Source organism: Siphateles boraxobius, unplaced genomic scaffold, assembly GCF_051911475.1.
Source record: "Siphateles boraxobius isolate OS27281-9 unplaced genomic scaffold, OSU_SipBor_1 65, whole genome shotgun sequence".
Classification (NCBI taxonomy): Eukaryota; Metazoa; Chordata; class Actinopteri; order Cypriniformes; family Leuciscidae; genus Siphateles; species Siphateles boraxobius.
Genome location: NW_027509192.1, coordinates 17,920,973 through 17,944,300, shown reverse-complemented (window position 1 = coordinate 17,944,300; position 23,328 = coordinate 17,920,973). Strand labels below are relative to the sequence as shown.

General features: G+C 40.9%; 1 protein-coding gene across 3 annotated transcripts in view; it reads right to left on the bottom strand.

Moving 5' to 3' along the window:
* b4galnt4a (beta-1,4-N-acetyl-galactosaminyl transferase 4a) overlaps window positions 1-23,328 on the bottom strand; it is a 225,297-nt gene that overhangs the window by 162,083 nt on the left and 39,886 nt on the right. For all 3 annotated transcript variants that reach the window (XM_077211313.1, XM_077211314.1, XM_077211315.1), the window contains exon 2: window positions 408-520. In XM_077211313.1, the coding sequence (XP_077067428.1) occupies window positions 408-520 (113 nt within the window). The remainder of the gene's footprint in view (window positions 1-407; window positions 521-23,328) is intronic.

Here is a 23,328-nt window from a genome sequence, read left to right as displayed (position 1 = left end):
ATCATAGCAACGAATCGTCTCAACTGAAAAAACGCAGCGCTGCCAAAACGCTCTCAAGCGCCCACAGCTAGGCGTTTTCAGCAGAGCGTCCAGCGTTTTCAGCTGGCTAAAAACGCTTTGGTGGACACACGGCCTTACATGTGCTTTAGTATGTTAGTCAAAACATAACAATAAGTATAGGTTTGTATAGCATGACAAAAGATTATTAAAACAATGATTTAAAATGTAAAAAGTTTGCCATTATTAGAAAGTGTACTTAAGTGTTAAAAAAACTCATGAAAGTACACTTAAATGGCCTTTTATTTCATTCATATTATATTATGGCCAAGTACAGTTTTTTGAAGTATACACTACAAGTGTATATTCAGTAAATTTTGTGGTGGAAAAAAACAAAAAAACAAACTTACTGTGTTTTCGTCCTCCTGGCTGTTGCTGGCATCTTCGTTTTTGTGGTATTTGTCTGATGAACGCGAGTCTCTTTTACGGCTGGTATCAGTTCCCTCCATTGGCCTCTCACCATCTGTAAATGAGACCACGACCACACACATTCAGTTTATATTTCATCAGCAGTATTATTGGTTCTATATCATTACCATTTATATTGCACCCAGCACACTGAAACTAGGAGCTGTCATTATAGAGACTCTTCTGAGCAGTAATAGATAATTCTCAGAGAGAACACATGGAAATGGCTACAGCTGGGGTGCAAAATTAACACTTGCCAAATGCCAAATGCAAATAAAATTGCCTTTGGCAAGAAAATGAATAAATAAACACATCTCATCCACCTGGATGCCAGCAGCTGTGTAGGCAAGTATTATGAAAAATGGCTGAAGAAGGTGTTTGACCAAAATGTTGTTTATCAAAAAATATTTGCAGGCTACAACACTATTATTGGTTTTTGCATTATTTTCACCAGTTTGGAGAGGGATGCTTCTGATCAGTTAGCCAATAGTCTCGCAGAGGTCAAATTTGACTATAAGCACAAGATCTGATTCACAAAACAAAGTTCCTTCATAGTTTTGACATCCTAAGACCAGTTAGCCATTGACTTTTATAGGAATTGCAGAATAATGCACTTGTGTGACATGAATTAACCAACTGAACAGGATAATAGTACTCCACTAACAAAAAGTCCAGCAACTTACATCATGGAAAATGTTTTTGTTCAGTGTTTTAACAAGAAGTGGCCTTGTGTCACTGACGACAGGCCAAATAACTAGCAAGTAAATGATGCAGTGAGCGACAATTTCTGTGTGATCTTTCTGTAATACATTGTGATTTACATTTCAAAGTAAATTAAGAAAATTTTGTTTTTATATTGTGTAATGCATAATTTGCATTCCAATCTTCTAGTTCTCGCTCCAGGCAAAAATAACACAACTCTGCTACCATGCTGCTAACATACTCTGGTCTGCGTCGCAAACACAGACAAGCTAAGTGCTGCAAACAATGAAGCATACCAGTGCTGTTATACTAAATGAGGTCTTAACATAGTACTATGCACTAAACCGTAAAAAAATAAGTCTTTATTAATCAATAATCTGCCCTTCATATCACAATTTGTATGAAAATAAGTAAAAGTTTTAGTTTTGTTTTAGTTTTACTGCTTCTAGTGTTCATTTAAGTTTTAAACTGCATTGAATTCTGAACATTCTTTATTTTGTCTCAATGAGCCTAGTTTATAAACACCAGCATTCTCTGAAAGATGTTCGGCCAATCAAACTGTTGTACAAAATAAAGTAATGCAAAACATCTTTTTTTTTAGCCTTTAAGAAATATTTACACTATGTCTAGTTATTTTCACCAGCATTTGTCAGATATGGCAGTAAGTTAATTTTAGACTGGCTACAACCCAGAATCCAGTGCCACTGGGTCAGTGACACACTTCAGATGGATGGATTATGAGATTGTCCTCCATCGACTGCTATTAGGAAAAAAGCTAGAAGGATATACTTGGAGGTGTGCTAACATCGACAGATGGATAAAAGATATTTTCAGCAGTCAGACTAGGAGAGGGACTAAAAGGTAAATATGGCACAAAATCTGCCTTGACAGAAGCTCCTTATAAAAGGAAACTGCGTGTCAAGAGAATAAAATATCATTGCATGAGTGTTATTGCCTGTGGGGTGATTACGACTTATTTACATACACAGGCACACATACTATGACCTAATCCGTTCAACAAATGAAGTTGTACTGTAACCAGAGGGAATAAAGCTATAAAATATAATGAATGCTTCTCCTATAATAAAAGATTCTCTTGATAACTACTGATTATAGAGGAAGGGCAGTTTGTGGTCACAGCGTGGAGGTCTAGGAGACATTATGTTTACACTTGCATGTGCATAGATGTCTGTGTGAGCGTGTGTATAGGACTGTCACTGCTAAAAATGTAAGATTAGACCAAATGCACAAATTGTGAGAGTGGGCCTCAAAAACTCAGTCAGAGTTTAAATTCACCCACTGGATGCCTGCGAGCATTGGCATCATTGATTTTCATTTATTATCTTGTATAGAATCTTGTAGATATGACAGTGTTCTTCGACTTTATACTAACACCTACTGGTACGCATGCAATATTATGCAAACATAGAGGGGTTTTTTTTGTTACAGATTAGTGTACAAGTATAAATGTATTTGGTGATCCAAGATTTATTTATTCTGCAAAATTATCTGATAATAGGAGTTTACAAAGATAAAGAGTTCAAGGTAACACATTTCATGCGAGTTATGCAAGTAGTATTTGTCTGGTCATGATTTCAACATGGCCTTCACCATAAAGGCGATCCCCATTGCGTAGAATACAACAACTTTTTCTTCTCATTTGAGTTTACTTATTTTAAACATGTCTGTCAAAAGGACAATACATTCCTTTAGATGTAAAGTTTCAAGACGATGAGTATAAGTGTACTACACTCGTCCTTTGACATTTATTCTACTCAGAACGAGGTTTCAAATGTCAAAAAGATAAAATAACAAAGGCAAAACTCTATCGCAGGTATTCAATTTCTGTGTCATATGAGCGTTTGGAAAACGAAAGCCTGAGTTGCCGGGAAACTGTCAGGGCGACCCAGGGAATTCACTCAGTGGATTAAAAGCATGAGGATGAGCTTCAGTCACAGTGTGAGTCTCCGTATCCCACAAGGACTTTGTTGTTGCAGTAACAAAATAAGGGAAAATTGTAGTTTGATCGTGGCTTTATCACTTCATTTATCATTTCACATTGTTGAATCTGTGAATTTCACAGTGAAAAAATAAATATCGACTGAAATTTGAATGGTATTAATTCCAAATGGAAATTAAGGGATATTAGCCTCAGAGAAACCAGCAGAAATGTAAAAAAAAAAAAACATTTGAACATAAATAAAGTCAGTAGAGTACTGTCCTCCCAAGGCAATGCCTTTATGCAAATGTCCATGCTTAAATATTCAGGAGTTGCAAAACTAAAATAAATGGAATTTTCAGTGCTGTATGTGATTGGATTTTGAGCTCTTTTACATGTTACCCACTGGAGTCCCTCAGCATTTACCTGAAAAAGGTGTGGGTATTGTGGATAAGATCCGTTTGCAAAATCGTAGAGACACAGAACAAACACAGAAGCAAAACTTCAGAAAAACCTACATAGACAAATGTTATTGTAGTGACACCAAAAAAAGAACCTATGAAATCAAATTCAAAATATTATTTATGTTTATTATTTATAATTTGTTTATATATATTTCAATAGAGAGTACTTTGAATCAATTTCATTTGTCTCCATCTCATTTGTGATCATTCCATTTGGACACTTCAGTTATTTAAAAGATTCAATCCATCACAATTGTGTCTTTGTGAAACACACAAGTCCAGTTTGTTTAAGGTGAACTGTCTCTATAATAAGTACTGTAAGTTGCTCTGGATAAAAGCGTCTGCTAAATGACTATACTTACTGCACTGAAAATGAAATGCTCTCAGAACATTGTTATTTGTGCAAAGACACGATAGCAAAAAGCGCTAGCATGTATTTTCAGTGGCCTTCACATTATCAAATGCATGAACTGAACCAAGAAAACTAGCGTCAGACTTTGCTGTGCTATGGGTCAAATCAATGATCTAAAAAATTCAGTAGTGGTCTTTTTTTTTTTTAACAAAGTCCTAAAAGCCTATAAATGGAACTTTCCCATGACTTCCTTCTCTATGGTTTCTGTAGCTCGAGTGGTATACGCTAGCAACACCAAAATAAAGGGTTGGATTCCCAGGGAACATGCAAAATTATATGTATAGCCAACTGCGCCTTTAAAGCACTGCAAGTCGCTTTGGATAACAGTGTCTTGGTTAAACATCATGCAGTTACATGAAAACTGATGGCTTGTGTAGCCTTCATAAACACACACTTCTCCCTGCAGAGTAGGAATAAGCACAGCTTGATGTAGAGTTTATTTAACATTATAGAGCGGAGTTTTCGTGACACTGGCATTTATGAGCTTGAGCACGGTGTGTTCATGTTTCAAAAAAGAAAAATGGCTTTCTGACCTGGTTTCTCATCTGGTTCAGCTGTTAATTGATTTAATCAACAATTACTTACAAAACAATCCAATGAGTGCATTGGAAGCACACTGTGAAATGCAAGGATTAACATCTGGGTAATTCACATCATAACAATTAAAATGCTGTAATTTTGTCATTAACATCTGCCCGTGTGTGTAACAACAATTCCAACAGCATAAAGTCTAGTAAAAATGCTTCATTAGAAGCCAAGCATGTCAAAAGGTGAATCCTGAGAATCCAAGATGTATTTCATAAATCATAAAATGTTACAGGTTATCTCATAGACAGACAGAGGAGTCTTGGAAGCTACTTTTGCAAGCAATTCTTTAGTACTCTGGCAGTTCTAGCACTTTGCCACAAGCTTTATTGCTGGAATGTAGGTGTGGAATGAAAGGAGAAATGAACAGTAAACAGTGAATTTCTCTACCAAACACTGCAAGGATTGAAAAAGAGACTTACGGCTTATCCAAGATGGTGACAATGTGTGAAGAAGTAAAAGGGGCGTACATATCACATTTTGGCAACAAACAGAGAGAAGGAAAGTATGGCTTTATGAAAATCAAATGCTACAGCATAACATAGACCAAAATAGAATAAAAACACAAATAATATCGATGTTTTGCTGCTAGGACCCCTAAATACCTGATTCAGATTCGCAGCAGACATGGTAATTAACAATAAACTATGTTTATTTAATTGTCACTGTACTAAACATTTAATACCGTAGGAGATTTAAAAAAAGGGCACCAAAGTGATGAAAAGCGCTGTTAATGTCAAAGCAGACTCTAAACATCGGGATTAGGACATGTTTTAATTGCACACATCAGTGGAGAGACGAGCTCTAATTAGTCAATTAACTTTACAGTGATTTGTGAGGGTGGAATATGATTGCGGAAGCCAATCACAAGTGTGCTTCAGGAAGAGCTACAATGAAGTCGTAAAGCTGAGAAATTCCGGAATCCGAAGAAAGCGATTTCTTATAATACAGTCGTACTCCAATAGCCATGTTTTGTCACAGCTATAGCCTAACACTAGCACATGCTAGCTAACACATTGGCCACCAAGGAGGTTTAAAATATCTTGTTGCTGAGTGTTACTGTAGAATCCATTAGCATTCCCACTGTGATTTGTGATATTAAAATTAGCAATCTTAATTTAGCCTACTAGCTAATTATAGCGCTAACTGGTTAAAAAAATTTCTTATTTAAGGGACTGTTCACACAACATCGTTTTCAACTAAAAACTAGAGACTTTTGAGCGTTCATTTACACAACAACAGTGTTTAGGGGGCCTGAAAAAGCAACCTGTAACGAGGTGCGGTTGAAGTAAAGATGAGGCAGGATCCAACTGCAGCACACGCTTTAACAAACTACAAACTTTACAACAAGCAAGACTGGATACAGGGCTCGGGAAAAGGAACCATCAACATCACGTTAAACAATAGACAAGAACTCACAAAGACAAGACTGAAACACAGGGCTTAAATAATCAGGGACAAACGTGCTAAACAAGTGGGCGTGGGAAATCAGAAACACCTGGGAAAACTAATAGACAAGACAGGGAACCATAGAACAAGACAGGGCACAAAACCTCATCGTAACACAACCTTTCCAAAGCGCCAGTTTTTGAAAACAATAGTGTTATTGTCTTTGTGTAAACTACAAAAAAGTGACATCATGCGCATGCGTATTACATGTTCAGTCAATAAGCTTGTAGTGTTTCTTCACAAAGTGACATTGCCAACTATACTGGCCTGGCCTGTATAAATAATTTTCGCTGATCCGTGTGAATAGGGATTATTTTGACAACGTTGTCGTCTTTACATGAAAAAACGCAAGGAAAAACTTTTCTGTTTTTAGTAAATTGTTGTCGTATAAACGTACCCTAAATGATTGGATCTTGAATATTGCACAACTCCAGATACTGTATACAGTAGGTTGTTTAGAGCTAGTCAGCTGAGCTGTAATTGTCATGTGTCTAATCACCGTTGATCCAAAGGAAATTGACATCCTGTCAATTCTGATTGGCCGATACGAAATATGTCCACAAACTATCCTCAAGATTTGATGTCAAAAAATAGTTAATTTCACGTTTTTAAGAGTCCTTGGTGCTCACATGGGGGACAAAGATTTGAGTCCAGATTGTGACATGATCCCTTTTAGGGATGGGTACTAGACTATGTACTAGAATATGAGTGATTGCAAAGAATAAATAATTCCATGACTTCATCTATTTATAATTCAATAACGTCATTTAATTGTTCTAATCGTTGACATTTTGGGCTGCACCTTGTATACAGAGTTGGAACAGCACATGTCCTGTACATGGTACTTTTCAGCTCAAAACAGCACTTGATGTTCTGTTTGGAGAGGGTGTAGCAGACATCCACGCATCCAGGACGTCAGAAACACCCTCTCCAAAGAGAACATCGAGTTCAAAAGCAGCGCAACTGATGGAACGTAATGGAATAGAACGCAAGGGACACATAGTTAAACAAAATTTATTTTTAACTTGACGAGCCATTTTAAAAACGTATCTGACGTATACGTGCTTTGACCATCACTTAAAAATAGCACAGGCGGAACTCGCTCCATCAAACATTTCCTCCAGAGAAAAAGAGGGAGTACTAAGTGTTAGTGCATCCCGTTGCCAAGTCCACTGCTTCGTCCTGCTGCTTCTATTTCCAGGAGCAGATCCTGATAATGCAGCGCAGCAGGCCAGAAGAGTGAGCTCCTAAAATCTCCTTAATTTCCTGTAATCTGGGTCATAGGCAATGGGCCAGGAGTCCACATCCCCCTGGGCAGTACACGTACCTCACTAGACACACTTGCACGGCTTAACAGGCAGCAACACACACCCACATAACACATGCTTGACTGTGCCCATTCACATCTCGCCAGCCCTCTGAGACGCAGTAAAGGGGGTCAGTTTGCTGGAGTGCAGATATGTCACTCTCAGTGTGCAGTTTGCCATGGCTCTTTGGATAGAGTGGATTAAATTAATTGAATATAAGCAGATCAAGCCAGTAAGCTTGATTAAATAACGATTAGTAGCTTGAAAACACTTTGCTGCTCTGATGGTGGAATCGAAAAGTGAATGTTTTTTTTTTGTTCTGGAGACAAGCAGAGCAGATGGCTAATGTGTTTGTTTATGCTGTTTGTTTAGTCTTGCCAGTGGCAAAATTATGGTTGATATGCTCTTTGGGGTGAAGAAGAACAAGGACTCTTCGCTTCTTGTCTCCTGATGTTTGGTCCCAGCTTCTTTTCTCGCCTCTTCTCATCTTGTCTCCCCTCCTCATTTCACCTCCTTCACTTGTCTCTCACCTTTGCATATCCTCTTCTCTCATCTCCTCATCTTTTGACTCCTCTCCTCATGTCTCATATTAGTTCATTTTCTTCTGCTTCTTCTATCTACTCCCTCTCCTCATCTCTCTGTTCCTCGTTTCTCCTTTTCAGCATTTTGTCTCGGGCGTTGCACGCCAACTCCTTTGGGACTTCTCTTAACCTTTCGTTCTCATCTCCTCTAATTTTGGACTCATATTCATATGAATTTGCCTAATTCACCTTTTGTTGCTAGCAGGGCTCCTATTGCCATTACCAACCCATTGCCCAGCAACCCGGACTGGGAAAGCAAAACATTCCCATCAAATTCAATTAAAACCTGTCCTCTGAAAGGCTGAGGCAGGCTAAACACTTCTTACCAAACAAACTAGTCCTCTCACAGAAGGGAGGAAGTCTCATCAGAATGAGGTATGCACAGCACAGACGCCCTTAACATACAAACACACATAAACACAGTTTTGGTCATACCATACTTCGCACTCAGATGAGTGTTAGGTTTGTTAAGGCCCAAAACGGAGGGCCGGACTCCAAACTCAGGGAATGAAGTCCAGCCTCTCATCACCACACACAAAGAGACCCATTTATCTCCAGCCCATACACATACAGACCGAAGTGATTTTAACACTCTCTCCCTCACACACACAGACACATTTACCGTTCAGTGTCACACAGGGAGAGAGGTGTGTGAAGCTAAGTGATGTTAAAGAAGTAGTTCACACACATACGGGCACACACAAAAACTTTGTTAGTGAAAAGTATTTATGAGCAAGTTATTTTAGAGCTTACTTCCAACCTTTCGACAGAACATGTTTTTGCATTTACAAATGCGAGATGCGAGCAGTGTAATAAAAGTCAAGGTCAAGAGAGGTGTTATTTTTAAGTATAACTTCTTTTAACTTCGCACTGAGTTTTTAGAATGCTGTGTAATGCTCGAGACGCAGCAAAAGATGCAAGAGCAATGGTTAAACTAATAACTCTTTACACCATTGTTGCCTCGCTTCACACCACAACTCCAACAGCTTGTGTTTGTCTATACTGGATGTGTCAAATCGAATGTTCCAGATCCATTTGTCCTGTTGTCGGAAGTTGCACCAACATTTCGAGTATGTCAGAAATAGAACAAGGCATTTGTTTACTTCAGGTGAAAACGTGTTGTGCAGCACTGCATCCAGTGTAGACAGTATCTCTTAGAAAACATATCAAGCCAAGGCACTTGAGAATTTAAGGAAAGATGCTGTATAAAAAGTATTTATTTAGTCATGGGGCCGGTTTCACAAATATAGAATTTGACTATGGCTTAGATATAGTAGATAGTCAGACTTCATATAGACATCTAAATCAGACCGTTGCACAAAGCACTTAAGACTCTGACTATCTTAAGTAGGACTACACTGCAATGCATTCTGGTTAAAATAAAGACAAAAAACATGGCGGATCGAGCAAGCGCATTCAACCGCTCAGTGCAGTTTACCCCAGCGGTATGTGTTTGTTGGAGGAGTATAACAGTTACAAGGACATTTTACTTGGGAAATTTAGCGGAGAATATAGTAACAAGAAGAAATGTTTAATTTGGAAAAAGGTTGCTACGACAGTTAACAGCGTTAATCCAACCTTTGAGCGGAGCGTTAATGACGTACAGAAAAGATACAAAAACATGGTACAGGATGCCAAAAAATAAATATTTAAGAGGAAATATCCAAAAACGGGAAGAAGACCCCAAGAGAAACTTAAAGACATCACTGAAATGGTGATGAATATATATTGTGGACAGTCGCCTATGTTCTGGGGGATAAGCGGAGTACGGGAAAGTGGAGTAATGGCGTCAACATCAACGTTACCGGCGGAGTTCCCTCAGCCCTGACAGGTTTGGCTGTTTGTAATGTAAATGATTGTTACTGCTGGTTGCCAAGGTAACAGAGTCTTAGACCTAAGTTAGCCTGGGAGTAAGGTGTCTAATTTTTTTGGTCTAAATTAAGTCAGTCTTTATTTTAGTGAAACAGTCGAACTTGCATTAGACTAGTCTATGAGCAAATTTTCGGTCTAAAATAGCTTTGTGAAACCGGCCCATGGCTTAGGCAATTAAAAACAGGTAACAAATAACACACACCAACGCGTTGCGGATGAGCCTGGAGTGTCTCTTCTTCAGTATCTCTTATTAAAACTGGTATTATATTGTGTCTTCATCAGTATCTCTTATTATACTGGTGTCTATTTGCTTTGTAATAAAGTGAATGTACTGTAAGAGATGTAGATGAGAGTATGCAGGAAGAGAGAGTCCAGATGTAGTGTATCTAACCACATAGTAGCACTGAGCTGTTCTGTGAAGGTTAATCATGCCCTCGCTCAAATCAAGCAGCCACAAAGGAAAGGACTATTTAGCCAGAGAAAGAGAAAATATAAAAGAAATAATTCAAGCTGAGTCTCTCTCTTATCTGTAAAGCAACAGAGCTGTCACTGGGGGGTTAAAACTTAAACAATGTTGTCTCACAATACTATGTGTAATCCTAGAAAAAGGAAAAAGTCTTTACCAGCATTTGGATCATACACTTTGATTCAGCTAATAAAGCATCACAACATCACTAGCCAAATAGCTATTTAGTCAGTGTTTAAGCAAACTGGTATGTAATGCCCATTTCATTGCAATCACCTCTTTTTTATTAAACATTTTACTCAAAAATGTCACATTTAGCAGTTTCAAGTACATTTTTGGTTAATTTAAATTTTATGTTGGTATATATCCACAGTTGAAGCTATTAAAAACAACGTCCTGATAAACGTTGGTAACGATTCAGATGTTAAAAGCCACTGAAATGCTACCTGTCACCCGTCAAAATATAATTACTTCGAGCTTGCTGCACTTTTATCACCTTTTCATTTAATGACAATTATCATGAAGAAATTCTGTCAACTTCTTTGATAAAAATTCTACAAAAAAAGAGATCCTAAAAGAAGCATCTTGTTTCTAGCCTTACTTTGTAACTACAGTAGCACAATTCATGAACTTGTGTTGCAGGAGGATAACAAAAAAAGGAGCATGTGAAGAATGATGTGATTTCTGCGTACAGAGAGATGATTCACAATTGCAAAGACGTCTGTCCGCCTTTCCGATTTCTGGATCTGCCACCAGCAATCAGCGTTTGATTGCTGAATTGCTTGGAAAATGCCATTGTCTCCATCTCACTGATTACAATGATTTTAGAGTCATGATGATGTTCTTCATCATTATGTATCGAGTATGAGGGGAGATCACCAAGGCTCAATAGTTGACAGAACTCTTTAAGCTCTCTTGGTGCAAAAAACGGAAACTGGGAGTTAAAAATAGTGCTCTTATTGTAAGCAGGGATAAACGTTTCCATGGTGTGAAATCCATGACTCAAGGTAAAGTGAAAGCTTAACCTGGTGCCAGATGACACGGCAGATCCCTAGCAATACACTTGGTTTACCAATGTCCAGATCATACAGCGTCAACATTTAAAGCACGGTAAACATTACAACAGCGATTCTGTCCAGTTCCATCCATGGAAGTTTCAAGTTACTAAAATACAAAAAGACATCTGTTTTCTAACATTGTTTTCTAACTAGGCATGATGTGATGAAGCAATTAGACACAGCTGCAATGAGCAAGAGCAGATAATTGTCCATGGTCTGTTTCTCTACTTGTGCTGGGTAAGCCCACCAAAAATGAACATTTTGACATTTTCATTTCATTTCTTTCTTTTTTTTGTCCACACAATGAAAGTCAGTTGGGTCCATTGTGGTTTTCTAACCAAATTCTTTAAAGACCAAATGATCTGAACTATATGTCAACTTTAGCTCGCTCTAAACCAGGGCTGTGCAATCCTACAGAGTTTAACTCCAACCTGCTCCAGCACACCTGCCTTGAAGTTTCTAGGGCTGTGTCTGAAATTCCCCCAATACCCGTAGTGCACTATTTTAAGGTAGAGCTATTTGTAATGATGTTCAAGACCATAGTGGATATTATCGAGTGCACTCAGTCAATCCCATAATGCACCTCAACAAGGAGTGTTCAACCGATGTACACTTAATGGCTAGACAATAGAGAATACCCTTTCATTGGCTGTCTCAATTCAAAGGCTGCATCCTTCAAAGCACTCAGACTTCAAAGTACACACCTTCGAAGGCCATGAAGGTCGGACTGAGCATTGCTAAATGGGACGGTCTAGTCTACAGAGGATTGTTCTTGTCGCCTAGCAACTGTGACAGCTGCCGTTGATGAGTGGCAGTAACGTTTGTACTCTACTTTTTTGAAAGTTATATTAAACTGTCTGAAAACAAAACAGGGTTCACAAACTGCCTAAATATGTTCCACATGGTCCATTTCTGTATATAATAAAGAGTATAAACTATATATTATCGCATCTTAGTAAGATTTAAGTGAGCATTTGAACCGCTTTAAAGTTGTTGTTTTGTTTTTGTTTTGTTTTTTTACATTTGTATCATTAGATATTTAAGTTGAAACCCAAAACTTAAGTTTAAAAGTGAAATTAGGAAATTTCTCTCAAAAACTCCTGTCGTCACAGGCGCGCAATGAACTCTGAGGTAGGCAAGGCGGCGAAGGATCCATCTGTTGTATACTTCATTTGATGGGAAACAAAGGATGCATTTAAAGGAGCCTTTGAATTGGGACAGCCTTCGTCGCCCTAATGAACACTAGTTCCGAATGAATGAATCAATGAACCGAATGAATCCTTGCATCTCAACACATGATTACATCCACAGCATTTCCGGCCCACTCAGTGTCCAAATTTGTTCACTTGATTTCATTCATTGGACGATATTAGTGTAGGGAATAGTGGACTATATTAGTGTAAAGAGTAGTGAATGGGGGTATGGGGTGGACTCTCACTTGTTCAGGTATACTCCAGACAAATTGTAAATCTTGCTTTCCTCCATTGCTCCCTGAAACGTATCCCTACATACTTCCTCTTTAGGCCTACCAGAAGTCTGGGGTGCCACATCCTGTTGGATGACAATTCAAGCCAAACATCATCATAAAAAAAATTATTGAGATTGTGTTGCTATGCAGGTGCTACGAGTTCTTGTCGGTGAACATGATTACACCAGGTACAACATGTTCCAGGATCAAAATATTTGTTGATTCTGGAACAACATTCCAATCAACCAATCAGATTTGAGGGACAAGTTTACAGTTTATTATGTCAAGTTTTGGCTTACATCCAGGGTTAGGTGCTTCTACATGTGACTACGTTTTCAAGCAGCCAATATTCGGGTTATGGTCGGGTTAAGGTCACTATTCGGGTTTCTGAAACATTAGGAATAACCCGTTTACATGCGTGAGCAGAGAGAGTTACTCCTGTATACATGGAATTGCAATATCCCGATGTAAACGGCGACGCACAATTAGCGTCTGGATGTACGGACAACCTTAAGACACAATATGCTTCATTTCCGATTCTTTTTCCTGTATCCAAAGACAACAACAACAGCAGCAGCCACGGATAATGAATAGTTCGGGGCAGATAGCGATCGCCTTTGTTTGCGCTTTGGTGCTGGTACTGACCTCGCTCCAAATGTATGCTGTGCTGCGTCTCGCCATGTTTACTTCCGGTATACTGCACGCGTGTTTTTGTATGCGCCGAGAAGTTCCTCTACTCAAAAGACCAAGATTCCTTGCGAATAGAACATGCGCAGAACACAAATCACTATTGGGATATGCCGTTACGCGTTTACATGACCAAAAATTCGGGTTAGAAAAGGGGTACCCCAGGGATCATATCCGGGTTTTAAAATCCGGGATATGAGCATATTCGGGTTTTTGTCGGTGTTTACATGGCCGTGCGCGACCGGGTTATTGCTAATATTTCGGTTTTGAACGGGGCTATTGGCTACATGTAAATGTAGTGAGTTTTATTCACCTATTATTTCCCTCTGATTTTAGGTATAAGTTATGGGTAGGGTAAGGTTTATGAGTAGGGATAGGGTTAGGACTACATTTTTACAGAGGAATGTTGAAAATCACGGTGACCAGTGGTTGCCAGAGTATTGTCATTCAGTTGCTAGGGTAATATTTTGAGTGGTAGCGAGACCATTCCATAATCTTCTAGGAAGTCGGATCGGCTGAAAAAAATATTAAACATGAATTCAATAATCTAAGGATGGGGTGAGGTGTAGCAAGAACAAGGGAATTAAAATAAAAATCCCAAAAATCCTCAATCCCAAACAGGAATTCAACTCTATTTAGAGCAGGTGCAAAGTTGCAAAACAGAACGGAAATCGATAATTGAATGTGTTACCAATGGCGACAACTCCTCCAGTGTGTTCCCTGAACCTCAACTGGCAACAGATCAGCAAATCCCAAGAGAGCTGTGTTTACTTCATACAAACACTTCATCTCTCTCTTATGGACGAAAGCCCAGTACAATCTGTCCTTCCCCTGTGCATTCATCAGTTCTTGCCCTCATTGCCACACCAAACTGGTACTTCCATCCCTGCTGATCTCTCTCCACCTCACATTCAATCCTCACATTCAGTTTTAGTGGTGTTTACCAAGGCTACATCACTATTGCTCATACTCAAGGTTAGCGGTTTTAACAAACATCTGAGCCTAAGTATTAACCTTCAGCACATAGATCCAACTTTGTTTGCACTACAGACATTAATGAATAAAAGAGATTAATGAATAAAATCTCACATTGTGCAGCTTGATGAGGAGAGATGTGATATTGCTTTTCTAAGCAATCTAACTTTTGCCTGTTGAACAAAAAATGGCTTACATTGAAGAAGGAACCTGAGCCATACAAACCAGACTATCAGAGACTTGGGCCAGTAAGTATCTCTCAATCTTCATTGTATTTGTATTGCATCATATGTTTTGCCCCCACAAAAAAAAAAAAACTACAGAGCTTTGATCTACCAAGCATTTAAATATAATCATACTAAGACATTATTGGGAGATATAGAGTGACAACTTATAATTGTTATAATAAAGATCTAATTGATTTGCATTATACGCTATTGCGCTATTTAACATTTTACCAAGCGTGCCGCACAAGCCCTGAAAAGTGAAGCCAAAGCGTCTCGATCGCCCCCCGGTGGCCGGTCCTAGTATAGCTCATAAACCCCGCCTCCCCATGTTATTCAACGGGACGTGAGACCAACTAAACAATTAAATTACACTTCACATTTCTTTTTTCCAAAGATAGTGTCTGTCATTTACTGTAGTTTTTATCACGCTGATGTAATTTCAAGTGTTTGTTTTTAAAATAAGTTTGTTTTTAGTTAGTTATTTGATGCCATAAAAACGGCGCTGTGGCGTACATGATTGACAGCTGTGATTGACAGGTTCTCTGAGCAAAGTAGTCACTGAAGCAACAACGGATTTTTTTTCGGGATCTTTGGAGGACTGAAGAGATTGGAGCTTTAAATTTAATCTCTAAATTTCTCTAATTAATTATTTCACACCGACATAATGGGATGTTCTGCAGCAGAGGTCTGTGCTTGTGATTGATTCAGCGAGAGTGAGGGCGGGACGTTGATTTTGCGGCTTTACTTCCTGCTCACTACTGCGCATGTCTGGTCCCGAAATCGCAACTGTCGACTCAAGTCCCAAGATGTCAGCGACATATCGGTACAATGGCGGCTTCACTTCTCGCCAATGGAAGAGAGCGAAGGGTCGTCGTCCATCTTTTTTTACAGTCTATGCATTTTACCCATATAAATATCAGCATCTGCACTGAATTTTTCATTTTTATTTCTGATTATGATTTCATACTTTACAGGGTTAAAACACAGTGCCACAGTCTGAATCGCAGTGAAATGCACAAGCCTTAGCCGTGACAAAGAAGGATTTCTACAGCCGCTGTCTCCCTGTGGCTGAAATGGCTCATTTAAGAGAGAGAGAGGAGGGGACGGGGTGGGAGGTGAGCTAATTGATGTCCCTTCATTCCCCACAGAGCAGCTCTGGCCTGTCTATCACGCTGTCTGCCTGAATGCATCCTGGAGAAAAGACTAGACACGAAAAATAGAGGTCCTTTCCTTCAGCCTCGGCAGACTGGAACCACCCCTAACAGCAGGATAGGCCATACAGACAGGCAATTCTGTTAGACTCCATACAGCAGCTCAACTAGTACAATACACACACAAAAATGACTGCTTTACAGGGTCAACTGACTGAGAGGGTTTATATGGAGCTGTTGGCCTATTCACACCAAGTCCAAGTGGTTGACATAAAAAAACAAAAAAAACATGCACGACAAGGCAGAGAACTAGGGACGGTTTTTGACCAGTTTTAAGGGGGTTGTCGTGTTCAAGTACAAGACGTGTGAAAGAAAACTCATGTGAAGCGCACACACAGAAAGCCGCCTCTCAGACAGCAAGCGAGTACCGAATTTGAGTTCTCTTGTGTTCCTTCTTGAGCAAATACACACAAAATTATGTCAAAATGCCCGTCTTGATGAGTATCCACGTAAAAAAAAGTCTTAAGTGAATGTAAACAGTTAACAATATATCAGATGCATGTTAATATGATGGATCGGTGCATTAGGTCTTAAAAGCCCCTTTCACACAGCGCGTTGATCCCGGGAAATTGCTGGGAAATTGCCAGAACACCTTCTGTGTGAACGCAAACACGACCCGGGATTGATGCCGGGATCGATGACGGGTTGTTGACCCAGTAAGCATAAGCAAACTATAGACGCTGCTGAGACATTACATGTCACATCAATGTCACGTGTCTTTACAGGATTTTTACGGGTTGTGTGTGAACGCACTCTCTGATTCCGGAAAACCACTGGCAGTGTGAATGCACCAAAATCAAACAAACCCGGGTCAAATCCCGGGTCACTTTATTCGTGTGTTTTCCGGAATCTCTGGGTGAAAGCGGCTAAATTGAAAGCAGCCTCATATTATACCTTCTGTTTCAAATGTTAATCAAACATGAAAAGACATTACATTTACATTTACATGTATTCATTTAGCTGACGCTTTTATCCAAAGCGACTTACAATTGCTAGAATTGTCAGAGGTCGCACGCCTCTGGAGCAACTAGGGGTTAAGTGTCTTGCTCAGGGACACATTGGTGTCTCACAGTGGATTCGAACCCGGGTCTCTCACACCAAAGGCATGTGTCTTATCCATTGCACCATCACCCAAAGAAAAAGAGAGAATCACTCACTGCTCTTATCTAAATAAATTCTGTAGCTTTAATCATTATGTGTGTATATTTTCAATAAACCGTTATTGAATCAAAGAGCAGATAACGTAATAATAAAGATGTTCAGCAAAATTAATAGAGCGCTTTAAGACTGTGCATGGCCACTGGCTGCAATTTTTTAAATTTTACACTATTTGGCTCTTTTTTTTCTACTTAAATGGACAATTCTGTCATCATTTACTCTCATCTTGTTCCAAACCTGTACTTTCTTTCTTCTCTGGAACTCAAACAAAGGTCTCTGTGTTAATTGTCCATACAGATGGGGTCCAGTCATAGACTGTAAAAAATATGGACAAAGCGTCTGTGACGTCACCCATAGACTTTCTGAAGAATGGTTTTGAAGCCGTTTATGGGGGGTATGGGCGGCGCCATCTTGGAAAATCTTGGGAAATCCTAACCCCGCCCACCTTCTGGCCAACCCATATGAGTTTCGTGCCTGCTTGGGGCTGTACAAATCGCCACACAATTGAAAACAAGTCTCGATGAATTATCTTTCACAAGCAAGACTGAACATTTGTTTCTGGTTGTATTTGGTCATGATATAAATAATAATAGTAACGTTCAGAGGAGAAAAGCCGCGAAATTTAAAAATACTACTGTTATTGTGTCACGAAATGTAGTTTCAATAGTTTTTCAGTCGACAATGTAGTTGTTTAAAGCTAAAATCTGTGGTTTATTTATAAGGATAGGGCCTATTTAAAAATTTGATCTGACGTTTTCGGAGTTGAGATCCAGGGATCAGCGCGTGCTCAGCGCTCATGTACCCCGCCTGGAACAGCCTTACCTCGGCTAGTGCTTCTGACGCGTGCCGCTGGCTCTGATGTCTCTAGTCTAGTGGTTGAACATGAGATATAATTCGTCTTATGTATATCTAACGGGCGATCTTTGGTCTCACAAAAAGAGACGGTTGTGACATTTTATTTTATAAAGCCTATGTAGGAATATTTTAAATGTTATGTTACATTTATTCATTTGGCAGACGCATTTACAGTGTTTCAAACGTCAGTTATAACCATAAGTAAAGTAAGTTACCTCGGACGCTATCTTATCTGAGGCGATTTAATGCTAACTGTTGCAGTGCCACTGCCCACAAACATTGACGCTAAATTGTAATAACTACATGAAATAGTAGTGGAATGTCACTTAACGTTACCGGAAAAAATGAAGCGAAGTCCTCCTACAGTGTCGGTTAGTGTAGTTCATAGCAGAGCAACCAATTTTATGTACGATATTTCAATACAAATGTTCAGAAAGGATACAGAGGTGGTATGATGTGTTGTGTCAGATCGTGGCCGAGACATCAAATTTCAGGAATTACACTAGGCGCAGCCCGTTATCAGCTGTCAATCAAGCTGTCAATCAAAGTTAACCACGCCCTTATTTGTCATACATTTTATATCTAAATACGATCTAAACTAACGAGTTAGAAAAAAATTCACCCCCCTCACAGTTGTCAGGCACTCGGAACCTATCGAAAAATACAATAAAAGTCCATGGGACCAACCTGTAAAAACATGAATTTATGCTGTGAAAACCGGTGAAAACGGACATTTTAACATGGGGGTCTATGGACATTTGCTCCCTTTTAGGACCTGCCCCTAGCGGATTTTCGATGTATTGCCGTTTTTCGCACTTCCGGGTTGGCTTCATTTTTCAGATTGGAATGTTGCCGCTTGGGTCCAGTGTTGTTTTGGACCCCATTTACTTGTATGGGCAAAAACAGTTGAAACACTCAGCAGACAAATATATACTTACTGGCTCTATCAATATGCCAAAACAATTCTTATGAGAAATAGGTATGCTCTATTCAAGCATCACACTTTAGGTTTAGCATCACACTTTAACTGCTGTAGAGCCAAAACAATCTCTGTTACCTTAATTTCCTATGATCACTGTCAAGCTGCTTTGAAACAGTCCATATTGTTAAAAGCGCTATATAAATGAAGGTGACTTGGCTTGACCAAGAAACATTTTCCTGGTTGCATACTGCATTCACACGCCAGAGCCTGAGCACACAGTGCTCGTATTCTCTGTGTTCATTAGTTTACGATCTGTCTAACAGCCCTGTCTAATACATTATTAAATAGAACTGTTATACATAGAAAGTAGACAGTAATGAAAATTTATAAGCATATGGCGTGTGGTTGATGTCCAGTGTCGCTAGCTGAGCAGAAATAAATGATCATGTTTGGCTTGGTCCCCTCAAAGTTGGGTTGGATCTTCTCCTCAGCGTAGAGGTTAAGAGGCCCATCTATCACTGTTTTCCATGTGCGTAGAGTTAGTTTCTGGAGTAGCCTAAATATATAGGCAGGGGTGATAGTTGAAAAAAATCCTGAGCCTGAACTTTTTTCCCTGGGACAGATGCGTAAGGGCGAGTTTATCCTCCGCTAATTTCTGACACAAAGTGATGAGCGATTGTTCTTCTAGTCTTCTTATATTGTTGTCATATATTTTTGTCATTATTTTTTGAGAATGCAAGACACACAAAAACACATGCCTATCTTCATAATTCTTGACTTCTAAAGTTTTTTGATTTCGACCCAAATCCTAAATTTCACTTGCACTGCACTGCAATGTATTTTTTTCATGATTAATATTGCATTGCAAAATAATGTGTGCTGGTCAACTAGTCTAAAATTAAGAAACCCCTAGAAAACAGTAAAAAAAAACATTTGTACATTTAAGATAGTTCTACTTAATTTTTTATTCCAATATCCAAATATGATAGCCTACTTGATAAAAAGAAAAGGAAAAAGGGCTTTTATTTGTGCCGTGCTGTCTTTGCATTTGAACATTGCACATTTTAAACAGGACACGCATTAGCTGAATAAACGTTAGCCAATACAAACATACTTATAGAAAATAGTTGACAATGAATAGACGGGAGTCCTGTCACAGGAGCAATAATAGCAAAACGAATCACTTATTCTAAAAAGAATATCAAGTAGCCTATATGTTAGAAGAATCTGACATAGGGCTGTGTTAATAGTAAAACGTCCGTCATTTAACGAATTTTAAAAACACGGGATGGATAATAAAAAATGCTTTCTGGCATTTTGACAGGAAAAAAAACCACAACCAAGAACAAAACAGTTCGTCAATTTTCATTTTACAATTATCATCTCTCTCTGTACGCGCGGTCTGTGTTTGTGGGAGAGAGAGCTCGCGCAGCACTGATACAACGGTTCTCTTACGAGAGGTTCTCTCGTATTGCGTAAGTTTAGCTTACGCTACGGGAAAGATTCATCTTCTCGAGATACTGAAGCCAAAAAATTATCCTTAATTTTGTATTCCTTGTCAACGCAGTGCAGCAGCTAGCAGACCTAGAGCAGGCCATCTCGCGTGCTCATTGGCTGCCCTGCGGGCAACTGCTGCAGCCTACCAGTGAGCCCGGCGTGACGTCACGCCCAATGAAGGGCGCCCGCGCCTTCATAGGGTCACAGCCCGCCAGAATGGGCGTGGCTTAGCGTATAACACTAGGGGCTGTAGGCTGACTTCCCTGATTTTTGTCTCTTCAGCGAGCTCTTCGCATCGCTGGATCTGAGAGAAGCCACCGCCGCGTCGAACAGCGGACAGCCAGCTTAGGAGAGCGCTGAGGAAGCCGGCCGTCTTCGCCACCTTCAGCCATCCGTGCGAGCTACGCTATCCGGCGACGTATCCTTTACCTTGCTAAAACCTATTCTAAAACCTATTCTAAAAGAGCAGCGAGTGTCAGCGCTGAGGAAGCCGGCCGTCTTCGCCACCTTCAGCCATCCGTGCGAGCTACGCTATCCGGCGACGTATCCTTTACCTTGCTAAAACCTATTCTAAAACCTATTCTAAAAGAGCAGCGAGTGTCTTTTTTAAGACGCCTCGCACTTCTGGCTGTGAAGCGCTTCCGCTGTCGACCCTGCGGGCTCGACTCGAAGCCTTCAACACCCCCCGCCTCTCCTCACCGACGCGCAGCTGCCGCTCACGAGCCTCACTGCCGTCGCATCTGAGAATGAGGCCGAGGGACACGTACGAGCACGCGGCTAGCTCTCTTTACGTTACAAGAGAGCTACCCCGCCCTCGTGTCCCCGTTCGCGCGTCATGCAGAGCCCTCTCGAGCTGTCTGCATGACCCGGACGGGCTTGCGCGCCGCCGTCGAAATGTCTCGCCATGTCAGTCCCCTTAGATAAGGCTACTGCAGTGGTGTATTTGGCAGCCAACGAGCCGGTAATGCAACCCGCTCGCCTGCACACATCCGCCGTTTTCGCGGCGACCCCAGAGAAATCTCACGTGAGTATAATGTCAGTTACGTGCCCGCTCACGAGCGCTCACGCTTACTAACAGACACATCGCCTCCGAAAAGACATGCGTGTTTAAGTTTATTCCCTGTCAGTCCCCTTCAAACAGGCTACTGCAGTGGTTCAATTAGCAGCCAACGAGCCGGTCTGTTGACCCTCTCGCCTGCACACAAACGCCGTTTTCACGGCGACCCAGAAAAATCTCAAAATGAGTAAAATGTCTCATGCCGTCGGTGTTGTAAGTGTAATGAAAGTGCCCACGCCCCAGTGTTCACCACTACACATAAGCACTCCGAACCTCGCAGAGCACACTCTCATGAAGCGCAGAAAAGCCGCTCGAGTGTTGAATGTAAGAAATGTGTCCACAAGTCTGTGCCCACTATCTGCCCGCTCTGTTACACAATCAAGAAAGCAGGTTATGAATGTAAGTCTCGTGCCCGCCAGAGTGCGTTCACGTTTGCTAACACAAACCTCCCCCCGGGCTCCGCCCGCGCGTTTAAGCGTTATCACAAAACGCAAGGCATTAATAAAACGCTCCCCATCCATTATGATCGGGGCGTCAAATACACTTGTAAGTCTCGTGCCCGCGCTCACGCTTACAGGAAGCTTTTCCACCCGGAGCGCTGCTCGCGCGTCAAAGAGTGAAAAAAGAATGTTCCCCATCCCTTATGATTGGGACATCTCACATAAATCAGCCGGTCTCGGCTTTCAGCGAGCAGCCATTGCCCAGAACCGAGAGCGCGCGCGCCGCGCTTTCGGCTCCGGGTCAGTTTCACAAAAGAAAGCAGGTTATGGATGTAAGTCTCGTGCCCGCCAGAGTGCGTTCACGCTTGCTAACACAAACCTCCCCCCGGGCTCCGCCCGCGCATTTTAAGTGTTATCACAAAACGCAGGGCATTAATAAAACGCTCCCCATCCATTATGATCGGGCGTCAAATACACTTGTAAGTCTCATGCCCGCGCACACGCGCTCACGCTTACAGGAAGCTTTTCAGCCCGGAGCGCTGCTCGCGCGTCAAAAAGTGAAAAAAAAAAAAAAAAAAAAAAGAATGTTCCCCATCCCTTATGATTGGGACATCTCATATAAATCAGCCGGTCTCGGCTTTCAGCGAGCAGCCATTGCCCAGAACCGAGACCGCGCGCGCCGCGCTTTCGGCTCCGGGTCAGTTTCACAAAAGAAAGCAGGTTATGAATGTAAGTCTCGTGCCCGCCTGAGTGCGTTCACGCTTGCTAACACTAACCTCCCCCCGGGCTCCGCCTGCGCGTTTAAGTGTTATCACAAAACGCAGGGCATTAATAAAACGCTCCCCATCCATTATGATCGGGGCATCAAATACACTTGTAAGTCTCGTGCCCGCGCACACGCGCTCACGCTTACAGGAAGCTTTCCCGCCCGGAGCGCTGCTCGCGCGTAAAAAAATGACAAAAGACTGTTCCCCATCCCTTATGATTGGGACATCTCACATAAATCAATCTCGGCTTTTCAGCGTGCAGCCATTGCCCAGAACCGAGCACACCTACTTCACGCAGAAATAGCAAAGCTGCTGTGCAAAGGGGCTATAGAAAAGGTACCGCCTTCTCTGAGCGAGTCAGGCTTTTACAGCCGATATTTTCTCGTACCCAAGAAGGACGGAGCCTTCAGACCTATCCTAGATCTGAGACATTTGAACTAAGTGCTTGCGAAAAGACCGTTCAAAATGCTTACGACCAGGAAAATACTCACGCACGTTCGCCCGAGGGACTGGTTTATTTCTCTAGATCTGAAGGATGCCTATTTTCAGATTCAGATAGTACCCCGTCATAGGCAATTTTTGAGATTCGCCTTCGACGGTCAGGTATATCATTACACCGTCCTGCCGTTCGGCCTGTCCCTGGCACCCTGTACATTTACGAAGTGCATGGACACGGCGCTCGCCCCCCTGAGAAGTCAGGGGCTGCGAATAATGAACTATCTGGACGATTGGCTGATATTGCCACAGTCAGAGACAGAACTGCT